The sequence below is a fragment of the Scophthalmus maximus genome, chromosome 3 (genome assembly GCF_022379125.1).
Source record: "Scophthalmus maximus strain ysfricsl-2021 chromosome 3, ASM2237912v1, whole genome shotgun sequence".
Taxonomy (NCBI): Eukaryota; Metazoa; Chordata; class Actinopteri; order Pleuronectiformes; family Scophthalmidae; genus Scophthalmus; species Scophthalmus maximus.
Genome location: NC_061517.1, coordinates 13,261,686 through 13,285,244, shown reverse-complemented (window position 1 = coordinate 13,285,244; position 23,559 = coordinate 13,261,686). Strand labels below are relative to the sequence as shown.

The window sequence follows — 23,559 nt, the reverse complement described above, 5'->3', positions numbered from 1 at the left end:
TTCAAAGCACTGGGGGCTGATTTGCATGCAGCTCTTCTCCCCGAGGACTCTCATGGTTCTTTCACATGGATATGGGACTTTGTTTAATTAGCTGATCCTTTCATTCCATCACGGGATGAGAGGGGAAAGCACAGGCCATCTGGCGGAGGCTTTTCAGTACATATAGGCTAGGAATACCCAAGGGCCTGGTTAAAGCACCGGAGACATTTTGGATCGTCGCCACCGGCTGCAGGCAAATAAAAGTTCCCTGCTGCACAAAATAAATGGTGAAAGAAGTAGTCAGATCTATTGCTTAAGTACAACTCTCAATATCAACATGTGGAAATATGTAATACAACTAATAGTCTTACATGTGAAAAAGTACAGATATATTAAAAACTACTGTCAAGATGGAGCTTACTCTAACTTCTTCATATGATGTTCTGCAGTTTAATGTATGATACAATTTCTGTTTATCCTCCACGAATATGTAACATTTTATAAGCTCATCATATGTTTGTATTTAAAATGTGAGTTTGCATATATCCCCTGAATTCACTGTCCATTGACTCTATGCAATCTATCATTTATTTGACAGCTACAGCTATAACTGCTTTAAAAATCATTAACTAATGCTTTATAGATCATATGAAGGGTTGCTAGGTCATGGAAATGCCTCCCACAATATTGCACTTTTTTCTTTTCAGCTATTTGATTCATTAGGTAGACCCCTCCAATGGACTCTTTGACCAATCACCTTTGAGAAAAGGGTCGAAGGACATCTGGACCAAAATAAAGTTCTAAACAGATTCTTAACAAAAATTATTTTTTTTGCAGAATGCTTTATTAATGAGAATCTCCACAGACATCTTTTATTGATCCAACCACTTTTACAGAGAGTGGTTGAATCAAACTGAAAAAGTATTAAAAGTATATCAAATCTGTTCTTAAAGTGCAGTATTTGTGCAAAGGTTGCTTTTCACAATTGGACATAAAGGAATAATAAAGTTGGGAAAAATACCATTTTAAAAATGGAATCAAAAAAACAAACAATTCTACTCAACACAAGCAAAATAAATACACTTCAACATGCATGCATTTGAGTGGGTTTGACTCAGAGTAACTATCGGATTAAGTAAATCTATTAAATTTTGTTCAATATGTGTCGTATTACAGACTAAAGTTATTGAAACTTGCTTAATTTTTTTCCCTTTTACTCACTCAATTTATTAAATGAATTTAACTGATTTAACAGCTTGTAATCATGACCAATGAATCAACATTTTTTGCGTGTAAACATGTTTCACCAAGAAAATTGAGTAAACCCTAGTTTTTAGAGTGTGTATAGCAATCAAAAGTACACCTGTAAGGTGTTTTTAATGAATTGAAAAATGAAGTGTGGCTCAGCATCACATTTCGGACACTACTTACTTGCCAGCTGTTCTGATTTTATGTTTTTTTTTACCAGAACTTCTTGTCTCTCCCTCGGGCCATTCATCTTCTGCGCGTCTTTTCAAAGTAAAAGCCCCTCAGCGCGTCACGTGCTGTCAACACCAGAGCGCGTCTGGATTCAGCAGCGTCGGACTGAACCATTTCAAAGGCAGTCGGGTAGAGCCAGCGGCACAAAATATATACTTATCCCAGATTTAGAATACTTTAGAGACAATAGATCGTTGGAAAAAGATTGAAAAGGGGAGAAAAAAGACTTTATGAACTAAATATAAGTATCACCTAACTCTGTAAGGGAGCTCAGTGGAGCTCTCGCCCCCTCGGTGAGAAAGTGGAGTCGACTGAAACAGATGTCCCGAGCTTAACTCTCTCCGCGGAGCAGAGGGAGAGTGGACTGCTTCTGTCTGTCGAGACGATGAGCTAGAGGAGCACAAGACTCGTCACGAAGTAAGTACACTGCATTTTATGGAGGTTAACAGCATGATGGGAAAGTAAAAACAAAAGACACAACCCACCGTGCAATGGATAGTAGAGGCGACGTGAGTGAGAGTGTGTGAAGAAGAGCTGTGGCACAAGTCGTTCAACTAGTGATTAACATTACATAACAGTTATCAGCCGGCTTGAATTGGTGGTTCCGACTGTTTATTGCCCTTGAAGGCAAAAAAACACTTCCAGGTAACATCATGTATATGATTAATTCTCAACTTCCCTTCATTTTGTAGAGGATGTAACAGTGGTGGCAGAAGTAGCCTATTCAGATTTGTTATGAAAGTAAGATTTGTGATACAAAAAAATATTTCCTTGCATACAAAGTTTCAACAAAGTATTTTCAAGTATTAGCAACAAAAAATACTCATAATGCAAAATGGCCACTTTCATAATGCTATATGATGGAGGTCCCAAGGGCTTGAAAAAAATATGTATATGATTTATTTTATGTGCAAAATGATAAATGAATATTTTATTAGCGCCTGCATGAAATGCATAGTTAAGAGACTTATTTACAGATTTATTTCATTGTATAACTAAAGTGAGTAGTAATAATAGCTGACAAATAAACATAGTGTAGTTCACATTTCTTTATGAAAAGTAGCAGTAGGAATTGGCAAAAATTAAAATACTCAAAAACCAATTCCTCAAAATTGTAATTATACTCCAGTACTTAGAAACCCCACCACTGATAACTTATTTTAGTCAACTTCTTCGCTACAGTGATGCAGAATTTGCAATTTACTTCCTTAATTTACTGACACAGCTTCTACTCCTCTTCAGTTCATTACATCATTTGACAGCAACATTAAATTTGCTTCTTACATCAATGCATCAGTAGTAATTATCCAACAATCCTGTATGGAAAGAACCATTCTGCATTTTGTTGTTAATATCGCTGCACTTTAACTTTTACTTGAGTGAAAACATCTGAGTACTTCTTTCAACACTATTGTTCTCTGTAACAAACTTTCAGTAACTATCACAGATTATGATCAATGAAAATGAAACAGCTGCAATGGTAGACTAATAACTTGCTCTGTATTGTACCAATGTTATAAAAATGTTGCTTTCGCTGAAACAAAACCCCGAAAACCTATAAGATTTATGTGGGACAACAACCTGGGGGGTGGCGGATGTTTGTGCCCACAGCAGCAGAATAAACATGCGCTCCCCTCAGTCCACATGTTGACAGACCTGCAGTCCTAACCGTGGTGTCAAAGACAACACCTCTGTGTTGCTATGCCCCTGGAGTAACCCCCCGTTGTTAATGGTGGCAACTTATGGATCAGAAGCTGAAACCACATCCTGCCAGTGGCCTGGGTGACCACCAGTGTCCATTCAGAGGCCTCAGTTCCTGATGACTCAGAGCGACGAGGTGCCATGATCCAGCAGCAGCTCCTCAGCCCCTGGTGAACAATGGAGCATCTCTTTTTGCCCTCTGTATTTACGTTGTCACTGGGCTGTGACAAAGCTGGTGTGTCTGGCCAGCATATGGCCTCCAGAGACTGAGAGCAGGCCGGCGTGGTGCTTATTACCCCTGCATTGTGTCTGTTGGAAAGCCAAGACCCTGCATCACTTAACAGTGTTGATTTCAGCGAACACTGAAAAATAAAAAGAGGCAAACAGAGTATAAGCCTTTAATCTGACCTCCTCACAGCTATGGCTTGAATCAACTGTATGTTATCATAGCCTCCACTCTGCATTCTGCTGCACTCTGTGGCATTTCAAAACTCAACACTGCTTCTTAAGGGAAAGATCTGACTCCAGTGACGTGTTTTGTAATACAATGCTTCTTTCTTTTTTTTCCTTCTTTTTTGGCCGCTCCCCCACATTGATGCACTTTTCTTCCAGCAGCCCATATTGTGTAGCGTGGGTCCATTTTGCTGAATGGATTTTGGCTCCTCATCAGACTCTGAAATAAGGCATGCTGTAAAGTCGTTTGGTTTCTTCCATAGTATCAGCATTCGGTGGAGAATCTTAATTACAGGGTTCAAACAGGCCTCGGTCTGGTTTCAGGCATCCCTCACTGTTTCCTCGGCGAGGCCGGTCCCCGTTGGTAATTCCAGGGCCGACCACAGTGGTAATGAGCACGGTGGTGGTGGCGGCATTCCAGGAGATCGCAGCTCCAGTGGCTCATGGGAAAGGGTGGTGGGGGGAAGTCTGCGAGACAGTGAATCCACATCATGATCTCCTGCCATAAACACCCACTTCCGTTGATGTTACGCTGACACGGTCGGGTGAGCGAGCGGGGATGGGTGGGGACCTGCAGCTCCCATCCCCGACACGTTTCTAGATAGTCTTCATTAGCGGTGATCACACACTCCCCTCAATTAAGATGTTATGACTACATCAATCTAGTCTGCCGGTTGGAGACTGTGCTATCAGCAGCCACCCCTTCAGGAAATGAACTTCTATTACTGTTACACTTTTGGCTCTCTCTCACAGCACATTTTCAACACTCCCATGACTCCAGGTTCTTATGAAAGCTATGATAAATGGCTTTGCAATAAGCTGCAACTCCTAGTGAGATTTGCTCCCGACCTCACCCACCCACTCACTCACTCACTCACTCACTCACTCACTCACTCCTTCTATATCTCTGACCACAGACTCTTGTGAAAGTCTTCAGAGAGTTATGGGGTGTAAGTGGGTAAATCCCACAGTTCTCTGCCTGTGTCTGATTACCAGGCCTGGATTCCTGTTGACGTCTTCTCGTTTTTGGATTGCTGCAGAGTGGAGCCATGCGTGTGAGAGTGCAGCGGCACCGACCTTGCCCAGTTAAAAACTCAGCACTGTTCCTTCCTCCGCCTCTCAGTGCAGCCTTGTCTCAATATTGGCCCAACAATGCAGCTCAGGCCTGAAGCCGAGTTGTCAGCAGATATTGTGCCTACAGCAGATTATTGAGGCCGGCTGGTGGATACAGGGCCTTTGTTGCACTGTTGTTTTACTGACTCGAGCTGCCTCGCTGTGGCTCATTGTGCTACCAACTGCTCATAGCTGTGCCAGTTCACATGAGTTGCTGTGGTGAATGGGTCAGGCCGATGGGATACACAATAATATCCTGTTAGAGGAGGTTCTCATCCACACGGGCTTTGAGTCTTCCCGGTCCCTGCAGGAAAAGGCCTGATACCAATCTCCAAACACAGAGCATGAGGCAGGAGCTGAGGATTATACGCAGCAGCCCTAGGAACACAACCATTCATGTGGTGTCTGTTCACAACCCCCCCCCCCCGACTCCCCTTCAATCCTGACCAATAACACCTCTTTTACTTCTCATGAGTTTTATTGACACAGAGGCTGCTCCTGAAGTCATCACGTTTATGAACTGTCCCTTTAATGAATGTGTGGCATTGAAGAAAGACAAGGTAATGATATTGTTGTAACCAGGAGATTGTCTGTTGTGATCTGCTAGCCTTTTTAATGAGAAGTCGAGGGTGGGGTGGCAGACGTGGAAGCCAGAATAAAACTGAATTATAAAAACGGAGGCAGCATTTTCTGGAAAGTTCTCTGTCTCGTCCCAAAGCACTTTCACTAAAACAGCCACAAACGGATCCCCTGGCCTGTTTTGAAAAGCCTCAACTTATCCCCTGACGTAATCTCCAATTTGTTGTTTTAACTGTTTTCCTCTTCTCGCCTGTCGTTCCTCTCCACATCTCGTTTTGGCTTGTTGTCCGTCAGATGTTTGGTGGGAGGCCACAATGGAACAGTGCGGGGCCATAAACGTGAATTGTGCTCGCCTGTTTGTGAAAGTGTGTGTTTGTGAAACGGGCAGCGTTGCACAGGAGTCAGCAGGGACCTTGTGATCTGATGCCGCGTGGACAACCCCAGCATTGAGACATTCTTCCACTTCAAAGCCCCCAGAGGGTTTTCTGGACACTGGTTGAATAGGAGCAGAGGGAGGGGTGCACGGGGGGAACAGGTGCAGTCCCCGAGTGGGGTAATTCCTGGTGCCATCTGCTTTCTTTTTTGGGGTCTGGGCTCTTTAAACGCCCTCTGACACGCCTCATGGCGACACACTCCCCTAGCCAGCCGCACCGTGCCCCGTCACCATGGCATCACGATTCGGATTAACCCCCGCACATGTGCCGAGTCAACCGTGGGGGTCTGCCTCTATTGTGATTGAGCATGGGAGGGAGAAAGAGGTGGAGGAGGGGGAGGAGGACGGAGATACGGAGCTGCATGGATACGTGTGTGAAAGGACACTCGCCAGTCATTCACTTTTGTTAAGTAAAGCAGCAGGAGCGCGCATGAATGAAGCCATGTGGCCGGAAAACAACAGCAGTATCTGGGCTTTTTCTAAGTGATCAATCTAATTTTACTAATCTAAACAAACTTGTTTCAACAGGTATTTTATAAACTGGAGAGCAAATAGTCAAGATGACGGCTATCGAGAGTAAAGAGGAGATCAGTGACACCGACAGTGGGATTATCTTGCACTCTGGTAAGACCACAATTTAGGAAATATGACATAGATTATCAACAAACAAACAAAATACAGCATCTTATTTCCACTCATTTCATGTTCAGATTCAGACTGATATTTCTAACAGTAGCTCAACCAGTGACAGGTGTCTGAGGCCAATATTCATATTTGAAATTTTAAGTTTCAGAATTATCTCAAACATATCTTTCTGTGGTGGAATTATTTTGTTATTTATCAACCAGCATATACAGTGGTACTGACATATCAGCACTAAGCTTATAAGGGACATACTGCAAACATGATAGACACACTGTTATAGCAACAGCACTGACCTGCTTATACAAGTACAAGATATATGACCAATATAAGTATGAGTCCAGACCAAACAATGCAGCATTAACATAAAAGAATACTGTACTACGCTCAACGTGATTCCACACAGTATATTAAATACTGTAGAAATAGTGAATCATGAATTTATTTTTCTGTGGCTGATACAGATGCTGTTGAGAAAAAGCTTACTCTGATTTCGTTGTGTTCCCCTGCAGGTCCCGACAGCCCCACGTCCCCGGTGAAGGACCTGACCACTCACACCAGAGCCCTGAAGCTGAAGCACCAGTCTCTGGAGGAGCGTCTGGAGCTCTGCCTGCTGGAGCTGAGGAAGCTCTGTGTACGAGAGGCAGTAAGTGACCTCGTAGAGATGATAACATGTACACACCAAACTTATTATTTTGTGCTTTGATTAGAAATGAGAAACGTGTTAATAGCTTGAAAATAAAGTTTAGGATTGCATTCTGTGGGTTAGGGTCATAATACTGCCATTTTGTAATCAGGACTAATATTTTGTTTATGTAGGAGCTGACCGGTACACTGCCCTCAGACTATCCTCTGATGCCCGAGGAAAAGCCACCTCGGGTCCGAAGGAGGATTGGAGCGTCCTTCAAGCTGGACGAAGGTCTGATGCATCTAGATAAACAGGTACGGGCCACTATCACTGTTTAGTATTTTTGATTAAAAAAAAGTAACTCAGCAAAAGAGTTGACTGTTCATCTGCTGAAACTAAATGTCAGAACTCATCTCCATCGCAGGATCCAGAGTTGCAAGCGCTGGAAACTGACTTGGCTCTTCGGCAGCAGATTTACGAGGCGGCCCGCAAACTCTCGCTGGAGGAAAACCTCAGCAAACCGCAGAAGAAGAGCCGCCTGCAGCAGTGCAAGCGGGAGGAGAAGAAAGTGAAGAACATGCAGGAGGCCGTGTTCCAGCACAGGATCAAGAGCGAGTGCAACTCACCGTGCATCAGCATCTCCAGCAGTCAAAACAGAGGTGAGTGACGCTGCTGCTCCCCAAAGGCCACTCTGAACACTGCACTCATGAACATGACTAATGATGCTTGTTTTGTGTGCGCAGGCGTGTGCGTGTCTGATGACAGCTCCCTGTCTGATGTGGTGGCCCTGGATGATGGTGAGTGGCGTGGAGGCACATTGACATTCACACTCGTCACATGTCTCTGCTTTGACTGAGACATGTAGAAGATGGAAATATGAAGTCATTGGCGGAGGAAGTAGCAAATATACAGTAGATTTGAAAACAAAATTAAAGGGCATTAGTTTAAAATTTTAGCAGGAGAAAAATAGTGCTAGCATCGAAATATACTCACCAAAAGTGGAAGCACTCATTATGCAATTTACTCAGATTAACATATATACTATATTATTGTATTATAGTTATTGGTGCATTGAATTGTACATCACTTTTATTGTTGCAGCACAAATATGTGGCCGTGTGGCCTGTGAATTTTTCCCCAGCGATGAATTAAGTCAGATCTTATCTTTACTTAACTTAAAACAATATACATCACAACACTTTACTTGTTGATTCTGTTTTGTGTTTCTAACCTGATTCCGCAACGGCACTGGTGACTACAGTCAATAAATGTAGGATGGTCAAAAAATTGTTGAAAAAGAAAATGCAAGTACAAGTACCTCAACATTTTATTCAAGAACAGTACTTGAGTTCTTAGTTACTTTCTACCCTTGTATGTAGGAGATCATTTTTATCAGAGATATTCTGGAGCAGCGTCATGGCGAGCAGCAGTTTCAAAGAAGCATGTCAACATCCATTTCATTTAATTTGTGCTGAAATTGAATAGATGATTAAGGGACTACAAACAAGCAAACAAACACATACTCTCAAGGGCCTCAAACTGAGCAATGGGTCCTCTCTCTGTTCAATAGATGTGGACTCGTCCAGCCCCCTCTCTCCTCCAGTGTTGGGCTCTTCCTGTTCAAACCCCCTCCAGCTGTCAGCCAAGACCCTGCAGTCATCCCAGCAGTCGTCAAGCCAGCTCAGTGTGGAGTGCGAGCGCTCTCCCATCCAGAATTCTCCCTGGAAGGAGTCCAGTCTGGACCAGCCGTACCAGAGGGAAACAAAACCTCAGTCTGCCTGCAGCAGCAGGTCCAGGTAGGAATCTGAATCTGTGTGCTAACAACCCATCAAATACACAACTGTACCAGGTAGAGTACGATGCTACAGGCAGTAGAACAGTGGAACATAAATTAGATACAGTATGTACATATGTTTCATGTTACACTGTTAATATGACCATCAGGGTGACAATAAAATAAAATAAAAAGAACGTGCATGGCTCATGTTAACCCTCATGTGTTTGTCATGTGCAGTAGTCCAGCAGGGACCCAGGTGTCTAGAGAGAGCTGCAGGATTCCTCTGTCTCAGTTCATCAAGAACTCGGCCCTGCGTCACAACCACTCGACCAGCGCCCCCTCCACCCCGGAGCTGCACGTGCGTCGCCAGTATTCCAAGTCCTTCAGGTGCGTTATGTCAGATGGATCAGTCACACGATGTTTAAAGAGCAAAGCAACATGTTTACATTAGTTTTACAATTTTTGACGTGATATGTTTTATCAGACTTCCCAAAAATAAGCTGTCCGCTGACACGGAGCGCCCCAGCTCAAACAGCCGAGGACGAGCCAGGCTGCCGCAGCGGCGCTGCGTGGCGGACTTGATGGTGCGCTCTCCAGAGTACTCCCCCCTGCGTCCGTACCAGTCCAGCTCTGAGGACAGCAGCTCGGAGCATTCGTCCTCCTCATACATCAGCTCTCCTGGCAGGGATGGACCCACCGAGGTCCCAAAGCTTTGCCCGCCACCTTACGGATTCCACTTTGGAGCACAGAAAAAAGGTCTCTCCAACTTCTCCAGCTCAAACAAGAACACCACCCAGCCTCAGCCCGGCACCGGCTCCATCAAGGCCACAGCAGACGACGGCCCGCTCTCCCCTCAAGACCTGAACATGGGCAAGTGCTTCCTGTCCTCCCAACCTGTGGCGCGCAGGCCTCAGCCAAGTCAGTGGCAGGAGGGAGCATCGCCCCCAATCAGAGTCCTAAAGCCCCCTCCGCCTTACACCAGGCTGGTGCGAACCCCATCTCTGAAGGAGTACCCCAACCACGCTATTAGGCTGATGCCCAGGGAGATCGTGTCAGAGGAGCTGAAGTCCTGGCATCAGAGGAATCAGATGCAGAGATTATGCAGTGTGGATGAGCAGAGTGTCAAAAGCCCCACTTCACCTCACCTGTATCCATTCAAACAGGTTGGTACTTACATTGATCTGAAGCTATATTTTTTTTTGTGACCCTAAACTGAGCTTAGATAATAAGCATCTCCTCCTCTACGGTGTCCGCCATGTTGCTACAGTCGCCCATAAGAGCGCTGATCTGATCTCATGTGCTTTTTTTCGCAGGGTTCGGGTAATGTGATTCTCCAGAGAGCTGCCGACGGGACTCCGGTCCAGTGGTTTGTGGCCGAGGATGCTGAAATCGTGAGCCAGGTGTAGCCGAGACCTCGGCTCCACCGCCGCATCTCCGGCAGGATGTACTGTACGCTATTAATTTCTATTTATCTCTGTATTTATTAAGTCGTCGGACTCTCTGTGAGATTGTATGTTGACATGATGCAGAAAACACGGACCTATTGGTAACCACTCTCTTCTTTTAATTTAAAACTTAATGTAAGGTGGTATGCCAGTTTTATTTATATTTTAAATTATTTTCTAAACACATGTTTATTAAATTGAGAATGTGAATTGCGGTTCATAAAATTCTTAGAAATGGTGTCACATGGATTACAAACCAAAACAATTTTTTGTGGCTGGCACACATTTTGCTCATAAAATTCACCTAGTAGTTTTCAAATGAGCTCCTCCATTCCTAATATAATTTTTATGTTACTCTTTATTTATCTACTATTTAAGTTTCCCTCCTGCAACAGAGAGACGTTTTACTGAAATTTTGACACACCTTTGAAAATGAATTTATATATAGTTGAAGTGTCTAGCCGTGACGTGAAGTAAGCTCAATCTTAACGTTTGCTAGTGACTCTTAAAAATTAATCACTGATGCCTGTAACGGTGGTTTGATGAATGTCTTCACTGCAATATGGTGTGTTTTTTACTAACCAAGTGATTGTATCAGTTTTGATATTTTTATGTATATTTATAATAAAAATAATGTGACTGAAAAAGGCGTTTGTGGCATTTTTATACAGACGCAGGAGATAAAATGAAGCATTTCAGAAGACAAGGATGACCTGTGACATCGAAATGTTTTATATTCATGTACAAAGAGCTTTGTGATGTTCGCAGTACAGTCACAGTGTTTGGACGACATCCTAATAACTGTATTCCAGGAGAACAGATCAAGGCTCAAATGCTCCATCGTGAACCTTCCACAAGACGTATGTCAAGGTCACGACACAAAAAAGCGCAAACAGGTACAAGCAGAGGACCAACCAGCGACAGCGATACAGCCAGTGACACAGAGGACTCCACACAGATCCATACCTGAAGAGAGCAGCAGGCAAGTCAGTGTGTGTCCAGAGGAAAACAATCATCGCAGACATTTTAATAAAGAAGTTGACCTACGTGCCCGCAGAGATCCGCCGGTAGATATTTGTTCTCTTTTTGTCCTTGTCTGACTTCTTCTTTGATAATGCTGCTTTGCCTTTGCGTCTCTGTCGGACAGTATCCAGGGGGGAACTGGAATAAAGACACACATTTATTCAAGTTGAATTATTCCAGTACAATATCATGCAAGGTTACATGGGGCGGACAAAATAACATGAAAAGGTCTTTACAGAGGCCGAAGACAGGGTAGAAATGGTGTGATCTGGGAGAGATCTGCACAAATCTTACATCTAAACAAATGTAGTTTTAGTTTTGTGCTTCATCGGTGCAGAAAAAAATGAAATGAATCAAATGACAAGCAACACAGTCATTGCCACACAGGCCAGGTCAGTAATCCTGCCTCGTAAAAACTGAAGAATAAACTCCACGATCAACTGGACATGATTTTGCATTTGGTTTTGATACTAAAGCAACGTCAACGCAAACATCGGTGTTCCAGCTCTGTTGTAAGTTGCCCTAAAACTTGACTTAGCAAAACTGTAATGACTCAAAGATGCTTTGACCTCTAATAACTTAAAAATCAACATCATATTAACTTTTATAGCTGCTTTTGTTGTTATGTTTTACAGCAGACAATAAAAATCGTATGTAAGATTCTCCCACTGTGACATGTCTAACAGGTCTGTGGCAGCCGCTCTCTGTCAGCGACGTGATGTGAAGTGGCAGCATTAAGAGAAAACAAAGGCAAAGCACAGAAATAGTTCATTGTCAAACATGAGTAATCATTGAAAATACAAACATAAAGATCCTCAGTAAACTGAAAATGACTGCAGGCGCTTTGTATTTTGATTGATTCTGCATGATTGACTGATACATTTTGTTTTTCAGGCTACAGGTACTTTTTGTTTTGTGTTCTCCTGGCGACCACTTGTTTGGATGGGGGGCACTCAGTGTTGGGGATGGGAGGAGGGTCTGGAGGAAGCTGAGCGGCTGAAGCTTCTGGCGGATTTTCATCTGGACAGAGTGGCCTGGGGGGAAAAAAGCAAACCCACATCAGCTGATTGATGCTCATTGGTTTAAACCATTTATCATGTGGATCAGCCACAGAGTCTGTAGTCGACCTGTCATCCACTGAGCAGCTGTCCTCCTTAGTCGTGGCACAGACGCTGGACTCTGAGCTCAGGGACGGCGACGGGCAGGACTTCCTGCTGGACGAGCTTCTGTGAGCCGCACGCTTCCTGGAGTCTGGCTTTCTCTTCTCCTGCAGAAACAAAAAGGAAGACGATCAAGACACGGTTTCATGAGACTTGTAGAGAATGTGGGAGAGCTCAGTGAAGAAACCTCCTTACCTCCGTCTGGCTGGGAATTATTGATACACTGACCCGTCGACGACCGTTGTACTAATGGTGACAAGAGAGAGAGGAGAACACAAGGTAGCGTGAAGTGATGATGAGGTACAACAACAACAACAACCACAACAACAAAAGTCAAATTATCTCCATACCTGCTGAGAGCTTCTCTTTCTGTTGTCACTTTCCCCTGGATCTACAACAAAGGACCCAGTGATCAGTCAAACACTGCTCATGACAGCCAGACAAGTTCACCCTTAGAGACAGTAAAGTAGAGGAGTGAACCTGGTGACGCTCTGGGGTCGATGATGTTTCTGCTGGAGTTTTGCTGCTGGGTCATCTTCTTGGCCTCCTCCAGCTCCGCCAGGTGTCTGTCGCGTCGCCTCGTCACATTCTCCACATGGGCGATCATGAGCTCCACCGCCCGACTCACTCGAGCCTCCTGTCGCAGACAGAAAACAAGGGGTTTCTGGACTATTTCGCAATAAAGTGCATCAACAAAAGGTCTGAATGAACCTGTCCGTTACACCGAGTCAGGCCCAACAGTTGGTTTGGTTTGTTTTGTTGTTTTGTTGTTGCTCTGCTGTTTTGACCGCTGTAAAAATAAAATGAAAAAGCCTTAAAGGTCATGGTTTTCCTTACATAGATGTGTCCCTAACATGACCCCCCCCAAAATAAGAAAAGCCCATCCTCTCTCTCTTCTGCTCACTCCACCTTTCAGAAAATGTGTACTCCCTCAAGCCGCTCAGCTTTCAAAACTGAAGCCGAAGAATGGATCGGTACCTACAGTCCTCCAGAAGAGAGCCCGTGTACCTGGTGCACTGCCCCGAGGACCTCAGCCGTGTTGGAGATCCGTTCCACAGTCCCACCAAGGATGTCCAGAGAAAGCTCCAGGCTCTGCAGGATGGTACTGCGCTTACTGTCCAGACATAGGCCCTTCAGTGTCTGAAAACACACACACACACACACACACACACACACACACACACTCACATGTCCCGGCTCTGTGGTGGTGTCATTATGGCGACTTTTACTTCAGCTCACCCATCTCACAGTGACTGTACCTCCAGCGTCTCCCTGCCTCTGCTCAGCTCCAGCTGGACGTTCTCCTCAGCCAGGTTGCGGGCGTGCTCCTCCGCCTGCAGCCTCTGCTTCAGGGTGTACTGATCACAGCGGAAACCCAGGGCGATCTGGGAGAAGGCAGTCTGCGAGCAGAAAACACTGGTAACTTCCAAATGCACGTTTAGCAAACACGGAGGCAAAATACTGTACCCCACAGTAAACAGTTACAAACAATATATAGACAATACAATAAAAAGAGAGAAAACTGTTGAATGAGATTAAACAGCATCTGATCAAATATCACGGTGAATAAGAAGTGGGAGGCCTTACCTCCAAACCTTTCTCCGACATCTCTACACTGTCACAAAAAAAGAAAGGTTGTAGATGATAGGTCAGATAAAATCAGGCTCATTCAATAATAAATATAAAATCTGTTGTTATGGTTACGGTTGTGTGACAGTAAACCTGTTGAGGCCGACACGCTCTATGATGGACAGCTCGTTCCAGCTCGTGATTGGCGGCTCCTCTTGACTAGTTTCTGTTTAAAAGGTAAAAATCCAGTTTATATTTAAATCCAGTGCCTAGTTATTGTATTTTTTTCCCCATTCTTTTTTAGCCATTACCTTCTTCACTGTCTTCACTGTCCGGCATGGTGGACAGACTGTAGCCGTTTGTCTCTGCATCAGGCTGAAAGTTCAGAAACATCACCTCTGATCATTAGATAGAAAGTGTTTCACGGGATCTACAGGATCGGGCAGGACAGGTGGTAGATTACTGGACTCACCTCAGCATCCATCACTCCACCAGCTGCTGTCTTCACAGGAAGAATCCAAATGGTAAAAATCAGATTGTATCATTCAAATCCTGTAAGCGTTGAACAGGGGGATTTTCATTGTTGCTGAAAACACAAACACGTTTGCCAAAGATCCAGTCTGTGTTTGGTTCATTTTCTCCCTCAGCCTTTCTCGTGTACTTAGAAGAGATAATCCCATTATGAGATCCACAGTCAAAGCAGAGTAGGCCCCAAGAGGCTCATGGGAAGCTTTAGACATGAAGCCTCTACATGTCGCTGTGTTTTACCTGTGGTAAATGAACACTGGCGTTGCCTCTGATGTGCCTCTTCTGCTTCCATCACCTGCACATCCACAGTGAAAACTTCACATCCTCAGGAACTGAAGTCTTTCAGTTTATCCAAAGTGCATAAGAAAATAATTTACTGTAGTTTTATGCACTGTGCTCTTGGAAGGGTCTCCTGACAATGTGAGAACTGCAGGGGGTGATGACATCTGTTAACTTTAGCCTGTCTTTTGATTACACGTCTTAAGTAGTTTCAAGCACCACATGGATCATAACCATCTGAGACTGTAGAGTGAATGCATCATAACCAGGATTTCAGTGAATTAGCATATCTACCTCTAGGAAATAGTCCAGGGAAATTTTAGTGATTTTTTTTAAAGTTCTGTTCCAGGGGACTTATAGATGTGTGCATTTACATTCTTATCTCTACCATGAAGCAAGAGCCTTATATCAGCAAGCTGTCCTGGTCATCTAATATGTTTAAGAGAAAATTATTGAAATTGAATTATGAATTAATGTAAATGTCTAAGACCATAAAACTGACAAACCATGTGTCAGGGAACACAGACAACAAATAAAAACACTAGAATTAATCAACTTGGAGCATCTTCATTTTTTTTATTAACTGAAAAGCGGTCATTTAGTAGAGACGCTGGGGTTTGCCCATGGTGCTCTTGACGTAGAGGGCGCGGACGTTCTGCCAGTTCTTCTTCAGCAGAGACACCAGGAAGTTGACGGCCAGATGGATGTTGTACACCAGCTCCTCCTCTGTCATCTTTACGTGTCCTACAGCCACAGCCAGACAGAGCACCTACAACACAAACATCGATGTTCAGGGAAGCCATGCCAGCAGTATATAAAAAGGCAGTCTTTATTGGATTGTGATTAGGTTTAAAAATAATAAAATGTTTCTTTCCAAATGAATTGCAAATTATATTTTTAATCATCCAGTGTCAATTCCTAATTTTCCAGAGCTTCGCATTTTCGCCAAATGTTATGTGCTGGCAGCAGCTGATGGGTCTTTGTGGCGGAAGATAAAAGCACTTTGAGATTGCTTTTAGCATTGAAAGGTGCTCTTTAAATGAAATTAATTATTATTATTATTCCAAAAGTAAAGAACACATTAGACAGTCCCATAAAACTGTCGCGTGAATAGTTACAATCTATATGGATGAATAAAACGCGTTAAAAATTCAGGTGCTGCTGAACGTACCTTCTTCATCTGGAATTTGATGGTGGATTTGACCTCGTCCACCTTGGTGTTCAGGTTCTCGTTGTGGGTGAGCAGGGAGGGGAACTTGCCAGCCTTATTCAGCCCAGGACCGAGGATACGTGGGATCTGCTTGATCAGAGACTCTGAGGCCAGGAAGGCGTCATACTTCTTGGCTATAAGAGGACAGCAGCAAACAAAGAGCAACATTAAAAACCATTTCAAATCATTTAGTGATCAGATGTAGGAGGGGCCACGTTGTTAACGCACCGAGCTTCTTGACCATCTTCTTGTTCTTGTTGAGCTTCTTGAGAGCCTCGATGTCCATGTGTGGCATGTCTGCAGCTTTGGCCTCGTCACAATGCTGCTGGTCTCCCAGAACGCACACGGAGAACTTTGGCCTGGGGAGAGTCTTCAGCCTGCGTATTAACAAAACAGTCAATAACACTCACAGCTACACTTCAACCCAGGGGTGTCGGATGGCAGCATTGGAAAAATCTGCAACTTTCTTTTTCAATCTTAAAAAAAAATTACCGTCCTCAAAATGACACCACACTGATTTTACCGTGATGTAGAAAGATCCTTACCCATACCACCACTGTGGCCGGTGTCCAGCTGACCTCTGTGGTAACATAATGTACATTGGTCGGCATGAGGACATGAACTTTGCAGCTCAGTCACTCAACGCCTCCCCTCATGTTTTAAGACCCAGGGTAGGGGTCCGTCTGCTTCGCCTTCATCAGCCAAAGGCTGAGTCGGCTTAGTCAGACTACCCAGAGTACTTCTCCATGTCCACCCCTGGCCTATCTGGACTGTTCTGTTATTTTATAAACATATCAAAGTCTCTACTGGCCGTATGAAACGGCTGTTTCAAATGGTCAGACAGGGCTGGAAGCACACATGGAAAAGGTCGGGTGAGACAGTAAAAGGTCGAACCTGACGGTGCCGGAGAAACGCTTGTCCTTCTGGGGATCATAGTTTTTCAAGCTGATCTGCAGCTCAACAGACTCCACGAACCTACGAACAAGACGCATCACATTAGAAACCGGCGATGACACCTGGACTGTAACACTTCATCCAGTCATGAAAACATGAAACAGGAGTGAAAATAAGGAAGGGATGAGAGGACTTATTTACCAAGTATATGGATTTATTTCTGTTCCACACATTTTCCATCATTAGCTCAGAAGATAGATTAGATATTGCTCTATTCGTCCCACAACGGGGACATTTGGGGATTTGGAAAGAATCTTTAATCGAATGAAATGGTCTGGACTAACAGCAGATGAAACATTCAACAAAATAAAAATGTCTATGGTTTAAATACAATTCTTGAATATGAGAGGTGAGGAACGACACTAGATGTGTTTGAAGTTATTGCTAAATAAAACAAAACATGAAACATGCCCGTTACAGGCTAGAAAGAGTATTTCAGACTTAAGTAAATTACAGGGTGACACTTGATACCTATATTAAAAGAGACAAATCAACTGTATGAATTTGACTTTCTGATAACACGTTTCCATCTCCTGAGTGGAACTTAAAGCACAGTTGATACACGTTCATCGGGACTTGTCGATGTGAACTTACTTCCTCGGCTTGGCTGCAGATCCCTGCATAACCTCCTTCACCGCCTCATACAACGTGTCCCTGGTGACTTTACTGTAACAGAACACACTCACCAAGTTAACAGGGGAAAATGTGACACTGTCTCTTTAAAACCAATTCATCGGCCGCGCAGAACATCAGCGACGAAAACACCATCAAATGAAAATAAATTGCAGTAAAGTTTGAGTAAAATAATATCTAGTAGTGTTCAACTAAACACCCGATGTTGGATTACGAAGTTAAGAGTGTGATTAAATCGCGGATGACGGTGGATTGGACAGAAGACGTAACGCGCCGTCCAACATTAGCGGATGAACCCGGTCTCATTAACTACAGTTAGCTTCTTCTACAACAAGCGAACTGGACTGAGAAACACAACTGTCGCATCAGATACAAACTCTACAGGTTTAGACGACAAACACAAATGTGGTTGAATGTGGAAAGTGAGTATTTCTTCGTGTTTATCGGTGAAATTGGCTCTAACCTCATTGTTGCGGCTACTCCCTCCCGGGTCGCTACGGTGAAAAGGAAGTGCTGCAGGAAGTTACGCGAAATAAAGGCGACCGTGGTGACGTCACCAAAAACGTTTTCCGTTAGAAAAATACTTTTAAAATTATTTCTCCGTGGTTCTAATCGTCTTTTATCAAAAAACGACTAGAAATGAGCAACGTTGCAAATTTTCCTGTGTTTTTATTTAATATTTCTATTAATCTTTCTCTAAAGCGAAAGCAGTTTACTGTATTTGATGAACAATGCTCAAAAATGTTAGTTTATATTTATGTAAGTATACATTTTGAATGTAAGAACAGTTAATGTTAAAATCAGTTTAAAAATACAGCCTTAAAATTTGCAGTGCTGCATTTGAACCCCGTACCATCAGAAACAGATGGTTTAACATATAAACATCCTGTGGAGACAATTATACCATTGGACTGTTTAATATACGGTATAACTGTGCATCACGTTATATATATAAACTCTGAATCTGCAGGGTAACTAGTCCCCTCTCAAATAACTACAGTGAAAAACACATACAATATTATGTTGTGATTTGGAAGAAGAACTAAATAAAAATCTTCAGATAGAATACACCTAAAATTGGATTTAAGAAACATACTTGTATTTCTCAGTATTTCAGCGCCATATCTTTTATTTTAGACACATATCAAAAATGTTCAGCATAAAAAATTCAAACACATTGGACAAGAGTAGTAAAATATTTCACCCATAGCCTGATAGATTCTTTAAAAGCATCATTGAGGTGCACAGAGATTTTAGACTAAATTCCTTCTACATAGATTCATTAATTCTGGCTAAATTATGACTCCACTGATGACTGGTGACTGAGCTTACTCACCAAATAAATAGAACAAACCTATTTGTCTTTACATGTCATTCATTCTGTTGACATCCAGACCAACACGTTGAATATTACGGCAGAAAGAGCTTCATCTGTTCCACCAAAGTTTGTGGTTGGACGAAGTTATCATTTGGGAATATTTTCACAATAAAATCTTTAAAATGAGATCTTACTCAGGGGTGAATTTTTACAATGAGAGGGGAAATGAGTCAGTTTCAAACTGGTCTGAGGTGCTTCATGTTAGATTATTGCCAAGAAGAAAAACACAGATTTATTCAAACATATTTATTGACACACATTAGGTCAGAAGAAACTTCACATCCCAACATCAAGTCCCACAATTCAGGATATGAAACATACTTAATAACCCATTATAACGTAGATGTTAACAGACATTTGTCTGTTATCATATTGTCAACGACTGGAACCCCTCTTATAAGGCATCCAAAAGTGGAGGTTGGTGTATAAACTAATAAATGATAAAATAGAAAAACAAATTAGATGTCTTCAGAGAGGTTATACTTTTTAAAAAAATATTGTATATCAGAATTAAACTGTCCTTACATCTGCTTACAGCTACATTATATGTTATGCACAATTTATTTAATGTCTGTATATTGTTATAAGAACTAATAATAGGGCGATTCACTTTGTGTGTGCGATTCTTTTCAGAGCAGCTTGAAGAGACTTTTTCAGGAAGGTCTCATTTAACGTCAGGCAACCCGACAGGGAGTGTTTGTGTGGAGCAGTCACCTGGAAAAAAAGATTAATATATATATATATATAATTGTAGAGAGAGAGAGAAAAATTACAAACAGAGCTTCATCCAGTGTTAAAGCCTCATTCATGATACAAATTTACAAACTCACATGGCTGCTGTATTTGGTGAGGACCGTTAACATAATTTTGGCAAACTTCACAGACTTTGTGAATTGTGGACCCTGGCTGACGAGCTGTGCAGTGAATTGTGTGAACACTTCTTCATTCAGATCAGGCTGAGAAAGAGAGAAAAAAAACAACAGGTAATTCAATAGCAAATAATATTATGACTGGTCTTGTAGCACTTTTCCCATGAAAAAACCCTGTGCTAACCTTGGAGTCTAGCAAGCTGTGGATAATGGAGAGCACTGCCTCACTCCATGCAACCTTGAATGTCACTCTGGAAGAAGAATAAGGTGAAAGACTGCATCAAAAAAGCAAAAACAAATCACCTTCTGAGCCTGTTATTATTCTGTGCCACTTAAGCTGTTTTCAGACATGTACTCCGGAAGAAGTCTAGAAAATTGGGTCCGGACATTTTCCGGAGTTTGCTGTTCAATATGACGACCGCAGCAGGAGATTGTCCAATTCAGGCGAGTTCAAACAAACAGGAACATTTCTGGAACGTTTTGTGGCTTCTGGGTTGAGCATGCACGAGGCAGGACATGATGATAATCCCACTGTGGAAGTGCAGTGTTTTTGTTTACAGTCATCAACACGCACGCACACTCACTTGCTGTGGATTTTCCTGTTGCATTCTCACATGGGCTAACTTCCAGGAAAATTTTACTAGGGGGCTGGCAGGAAAAGATCCACAGCATTTGACAGATAGAAATACAGAATTCATATGTTTTATCGTACTGAAGCAGCAGTAGTCTGTAGTGTGAATCCAGGCAGCTCTCTATCAGTCTGTTCAGCAACTCAGCCTGTGGATTCCCTGAAAACAAAACAAAGTTCAGAATAGTGGATCAATTGATGTGAGGGCAAACGACTGGGTAAAAGGTCCTGGCTCATCTCTCCACACTATCAAAACATGTTTGTTGTTTTATGTATACTTGAACCAGGGTCTCTGAATCCACTGCTGGATTACTATTCTGACCCCCCGGGGGGACAAACTGTGTTAATAAATTATTAATTTGTGTAGTTGCAGCTCAGCCTTTTCCTCACCTATGTTCTTCTCCATAAGAACTTGTCCGATTAGAGCGTGGCACATGGGTCTAGGATAGTGGCTACACAGTGACGTTACGGCAGTGACCAGACTTCTGGAGGCCGGTTCTGACAGGGACAGGACCTACAAAGGCAGCACCAGGACATCATCCCATTACTGTCAAGCACAGCAGACCTTTTTTTGTTGCATCCTTTGCATTTCCGGTGATGTACCTTGTCCAGCAGGAGACTCTTGATGAGTGTTGCAGTCGTGCTGTAGCTGAGGTCAGGGGTGAGAGTCAAAACACTGCTGCACAGTTTAGGCAACATCTGCTCCGGTAAATCAGACAAACTCAGCGAGGTGCATAACACCTCCACCTAAAAAGCAGAGGAAGAGAAGTGGGAATTGTCTCATCAGAGCCCTGTCAGTAATTGCACATATAATATGAGTTGTTAAGAAAAATCTTCCTCTCTTGTCAAGTGGAGCTACAGGATAAATCACATTGAATTGAAGTCACTACACTAACCAGTGGGATTCAGGCTGGTAGTTGATTTTTCTTCTGTTTTCCCTACTTTATTTATTGTACTGGAGCACAATCTAAATACATACTCCTTTTATGAAGCTTGTGTTTAGTTTTTGCTGAGATGTTAACTCAACTCATTTCTACTGGTGTTATTTAGCATTACACTGAAGGATGCATCTGATATTTTGTCCTGATTGAAAGAAAATTATTCAGGTAAATAAAATCTTGCAAATCACTTTAAAATATAAACACAGAGGAGAAAAACATCTTTAAAAGTCAGCAAAAAAAATTTGTAGACCCACTTGGGCGGGGTCACAGTCATTCAGCACTTTGAACACATCCACGGAGCTCTGGTCCCACTGCAAACAGACAACAGAATTAATAATTATTGAATTAACAAATATCATTTTAAGACTGTGCCAAATGTGCTGGGTAGACGACAGAAAACATATTTTCCTACCTCGGTCTGATTTTCCAGTAATTCTTTGATTTGAAGAACAGAGACCTAACAAAAAACAGTGGAATAATATTATCATTTCATTTTCAATCTGTGTGATCAAAAAAATGGCCTGATTAGTAAACTTGATTTAATTAGTCCAGCTCTTTTTGAGGAATGAAAAGAAATGTGTCACATAGTAGAAATGGATGATACATTTCAGACAAAGTGCTTCCTTACTAATGTCTCTACCTTAATGTGTTCAGGCAGGGAGTCACACAGACGACCTGGTGCTGGCTGCAGTTCTTCAGCAGGAGTTTCTGCCCGAGCATCTCGTTCTAACCTTTCTGATGTCTCCTCGTTTGCGTTCTGTTCTTCTGCACTGACACACTCGTTACCACAGACATCCATCTTTATCCGTTTGCTCTGCTGTCCGGTTTCCTCTTCACCGCCAGAGTCCACGGTGACAAAACTTACTTTCCTTTTCCTCTGTGTCCCAAGCTCTGACAAACCAGACGCACTCTGAGATCCAGATTCTTCTGTTGGACCTGTGAGGCACTTGGCCCATCCGCCGGTCTCCCCCGAAACAACCAAACGCTGCGACAGCTCCTTCAGTCTTTGGCTGCACAGTGGAGTGTACAGAGGCTCCTCATCGTGCACCCCCAGGCTCCTCCTCAACTGTCGACCCAGAGCGGAGATCCAGGGGTTTGGATGAGGGTCCTGGCTGAGGCACTTGAGCAGACAGAGGACTGATGTTGGAGGAAGAACCGAGTGGATCAGGTAGATGAAGGACAGCAGATTCTGTTTGAACAGTGCAGGAAACAGGCACACCAGGGGTTTGCTGGAGTAGGTGAGGAAGAAAGGGTGTGAGAGACATAAGCAACTGGTAGATGACATTATGTGACACATGTGAACAGTTTGTCTTTGGTAGAGCTGAGACAATATGATCAATTGATTGAAAGAAAAATAATCAGCAAATACTTAATCGATTTTTTTAAGCAACATATATAAATATATCTACTTTTTTTAAACTAATCGATACATTCTCTGGTCTTAGGTGAGCGCTAATGGACTTAACATATCACTTGTCTGCTGCATATTTCAAAAGTATAATTTCTGTGAGACGGCCGATATTGGCAACAATCAGAAGTCATGTGTAGTCATGTTTTCGTTTCAAGCAAAATCAGTGATTGAAATATTGGTAGATGATAAATCAGATTAATATGGTGCAGTAAAAATGTCGATACTAATACCACAGCTGTGTACACACACACTCACTCACACGGTCAGTGTCTGGGCCCCAGGGTGTGGACAGGGGACTTCGTCTTGACACAGTGTCTCTATGAAGGGACCCAGCGACATGTCCGGGTTCGCTCGCTGCTGCCTGTGGAAGACGTCCAGCGCCCTGAGGCCGCCGGAGGCTCCGGACATCAGCGAGCCGACCAGGAGCTTCGACTGGCCGTCAAACCGACTCAGAAACATGCCGAGGTCTCGAGCTTCCTTCGCCAGTGTTTACTTCTACTACCCGCCAGTGTGCGTGAGACTTCTTCCACCTCCTTTTAACGGCGGTCTGCCAACAGCTTTTAGGCGTTATACTGCCACCTACTGGAGGGCGGACTAGAGCGGTTACTTTACTCAAACATTAAAGTCTCCCAATAATTCCAGCGACTACTAAAAAGATAGATTTCCTGATCTCCTCTGCGACAATGATCTAACACCATAGATGTACTATTTAGGTCTAACACCCAGCGCCATGATTTCCTTCTCATA

At 43.1% G+C, this 23,559-nt stretch overlaps 4 protein-coding genes across 5 annotated transcripts; 1 reads left to right on the top strand and 3 right to left on the bottom strand.

Moving 5' to 3' along the window:
* The first annotated feature begins 1,780 nt into the window (after positions 1-1,780).
* On the top strand, positions 1,781-10,811 carry inavaa (innate immunity activator a). The gene is made up of 10 exons (XM_035646171.2): positions 1,781-1,875; positions 6,266-6,361; positions 6,892-7,025; positions 7,199-7,321; positions 7,432-7,666; positions 7,751-7,804; positions 8,578-8,803; positions 9,022-9,171; positions 9,269-9,947; positions 10,098-10,811. The coding sequence occupies exons 2-10, from the start codon at positions 6,298-6,300 to the stop codon at positions 10,188-10,190; spliced, it is 1,758 nt and encodes a 585-aa protein (XP_035502064.2). The 5' UTR covers positions 1,781-1,875; positions 6,266-6,297; the 3' UTR covers positions 10,191-10,811.
* A 28-nt stretch (positions 10,812-10,839) lies between these two features.
* Positions 10,840-14,784, bottom strand: si:ch211-163l21.11 (inositol 1,4,5-triphosphate receptor associated 2). The gene is made up of 13 exons (XM_035646172.2): positions 14,454-14,784; positions 14,293-14,356; positions 14,135-14,207; positions 14,000-14,027; positions 13,672-13,812; positions 13,421-13,552; positions 12,893-13,049; positions 12,763-12,803; positions 12,608-12,658; positions 12,380-12,519; positions 12,158-12,286; positions 11,277-11,390; positions 10,840-11,195 (listed from the first exon to the last, which is right to left on the bottom strand). Exons 1-13 carry the CDS (start codon positions 14,463-14,465, stop codon positions 11,051-11,053), a joined length of 1,227 nt encoding a protein of 408 aa, XP_035502065.2. The 5' UTR covers positions 14,466-14,784; the 3' UTR covers positions 10,840-11,050.
* A 560-nt stretch (positions 14,785-15,344) lies between these two features.
* rpl10a (ribosomal protein L10a) lies at positions 15,345-18,127 on the bottom strand. Of its 2 annotated transcripts, XM_035645830.2 has the most exons (6): positions 18,049-18,127; positions 17,547-17,618; positions 16,893-16,973; positions 16,227-16,375; positions 15,960-16,132; positions 15,345-15,557 (listed from the first exon to the last, which is right to left on the bottom strand). In XM_035645830.2, exons 1-6 carry the CDS (start codon positions 18,051-18,053, stop codon positions 15,387-15,389), a joined length of 651 nt encoding a protein of 216 aa, XP_035501723.1. In that variant the 5' UTR covers positions 18,054-18,127; the 3' UTR covers positions 15,345-15,386. The 2 variants fall into 2 exon arrangements, with proteins under 2 accessions (XP_035501723.1, XP_035501724.1); XM_035645831.2 differs by lacking the exons at positions 16,893-16,973; positions 17,547-17,618; positions 18,049-18,127 and adding an exon at positions 16,544-16,809.
* Positions 18,128-19,194: 1,067 nt separating this feature from the next.
* Positions 19,195-23,469, bottom strand: fance (FA complementation group E). The gene is made up of 10 exons (XM_035643795.2): positions 23,072-23,469; positions 22,042-22,630; positions 21,814-21,858; positions 21,656-21,712; positions 21,064-21,207; positions 20,851-20,974; positions 20,545-20,620; positions 20,017-20,083; positions 19,794-19,919; positions 19,195-19,677 (listed from the first exon to the last, which is right to left on the bottom strand). The coding sequence occupies exons 1-10, from the start codon at positions 23,269-23,271 to the stop codon at positions 19,570-19,572; spliced, it is 1,536 nt and encodes a 511-aa protein (XP_035499688.2). The 5' UTR covers positions 23,272-23,469; the 3' UTR covers positions 19,195-19,569.
* Between the last annotated feature and the right edge of the window lie 90 nt (positions 23,470-23,559).

Coding starts and splice junctions, on each gene's coding strand:
- inavaa (XM_035646171.2), top strand. CDS start 6,298: ATGACGGCTATCGAGAGTAAAGAGGAGATCAGTGACACCGACAGTGGG. Junction 7,667..7,750: donor CTCCAGCAGTCAAAACAGAG/GTGAGTGACGCT, acceptor TTGTGTGCGCAG/GCGTGTGCGTGTCTGATGAC. Junction 9,172..9,268: donor CAGTATTCCAAGTCCTTCAG/GTGCGTTATGTC, acceptor ATGTTTTATCAG/ACTTCCCAAAAATAAGCTGT.
- si:ch211-163l21.11 (XM_035646172.2), bottom strand. Junction 13,050..13,420: donor TCCTCGGGGCAGTGCACCAG/GTACACGGGCTC, acceptor TGTCTGCGACAG/GAGGCTCGAGTGAGTCGGGC. Junction 12,659..12,762: donor GAAAGAGAAGCTCTCAGCAG/GTATGGAGATAA, acceptor TGTCACCATTAG/TACAACGGTCGTCGACGGGT.
- rpl10a (XM_035645830.2), bottom strand. Junction 16,133..16,226: donor GAAGATGGTCAAGAAGCTCG/GTGCGTTAACAA, acceptor GTCCTCTTATAG/CCAAGAAGTATGACGCCTTC. Junction 15,558..15,959: donor TCAAATTCCAGATGAAGAAG/GTACGTTCAGCA, acceptor TTTGTGTTGTAG/GTGCTCTGTCTGGCTGTGGC.
- fance (XM_035643795.2), bottom strand. CDS start 23,271: ATGTTTCTGAGTCGGTTTGACGGCCAGTCGAAGCTCCTGGTCGGCTCG. Junction 20,621..20,850: donor TCTTATGGAGAAGAACATAG/GTGAGGAAAAGG, acceptor TTTTGTTTTCAG/GGAATCCACAGGCTGAGTTG. Junction 19,920..20,016: donor ACAGCTTGCTAGACTCCAAG/GTTAGCACAGGG, acceptor TCTCTTTCTCAG/CCTGATCTGAATGAAGAAGT.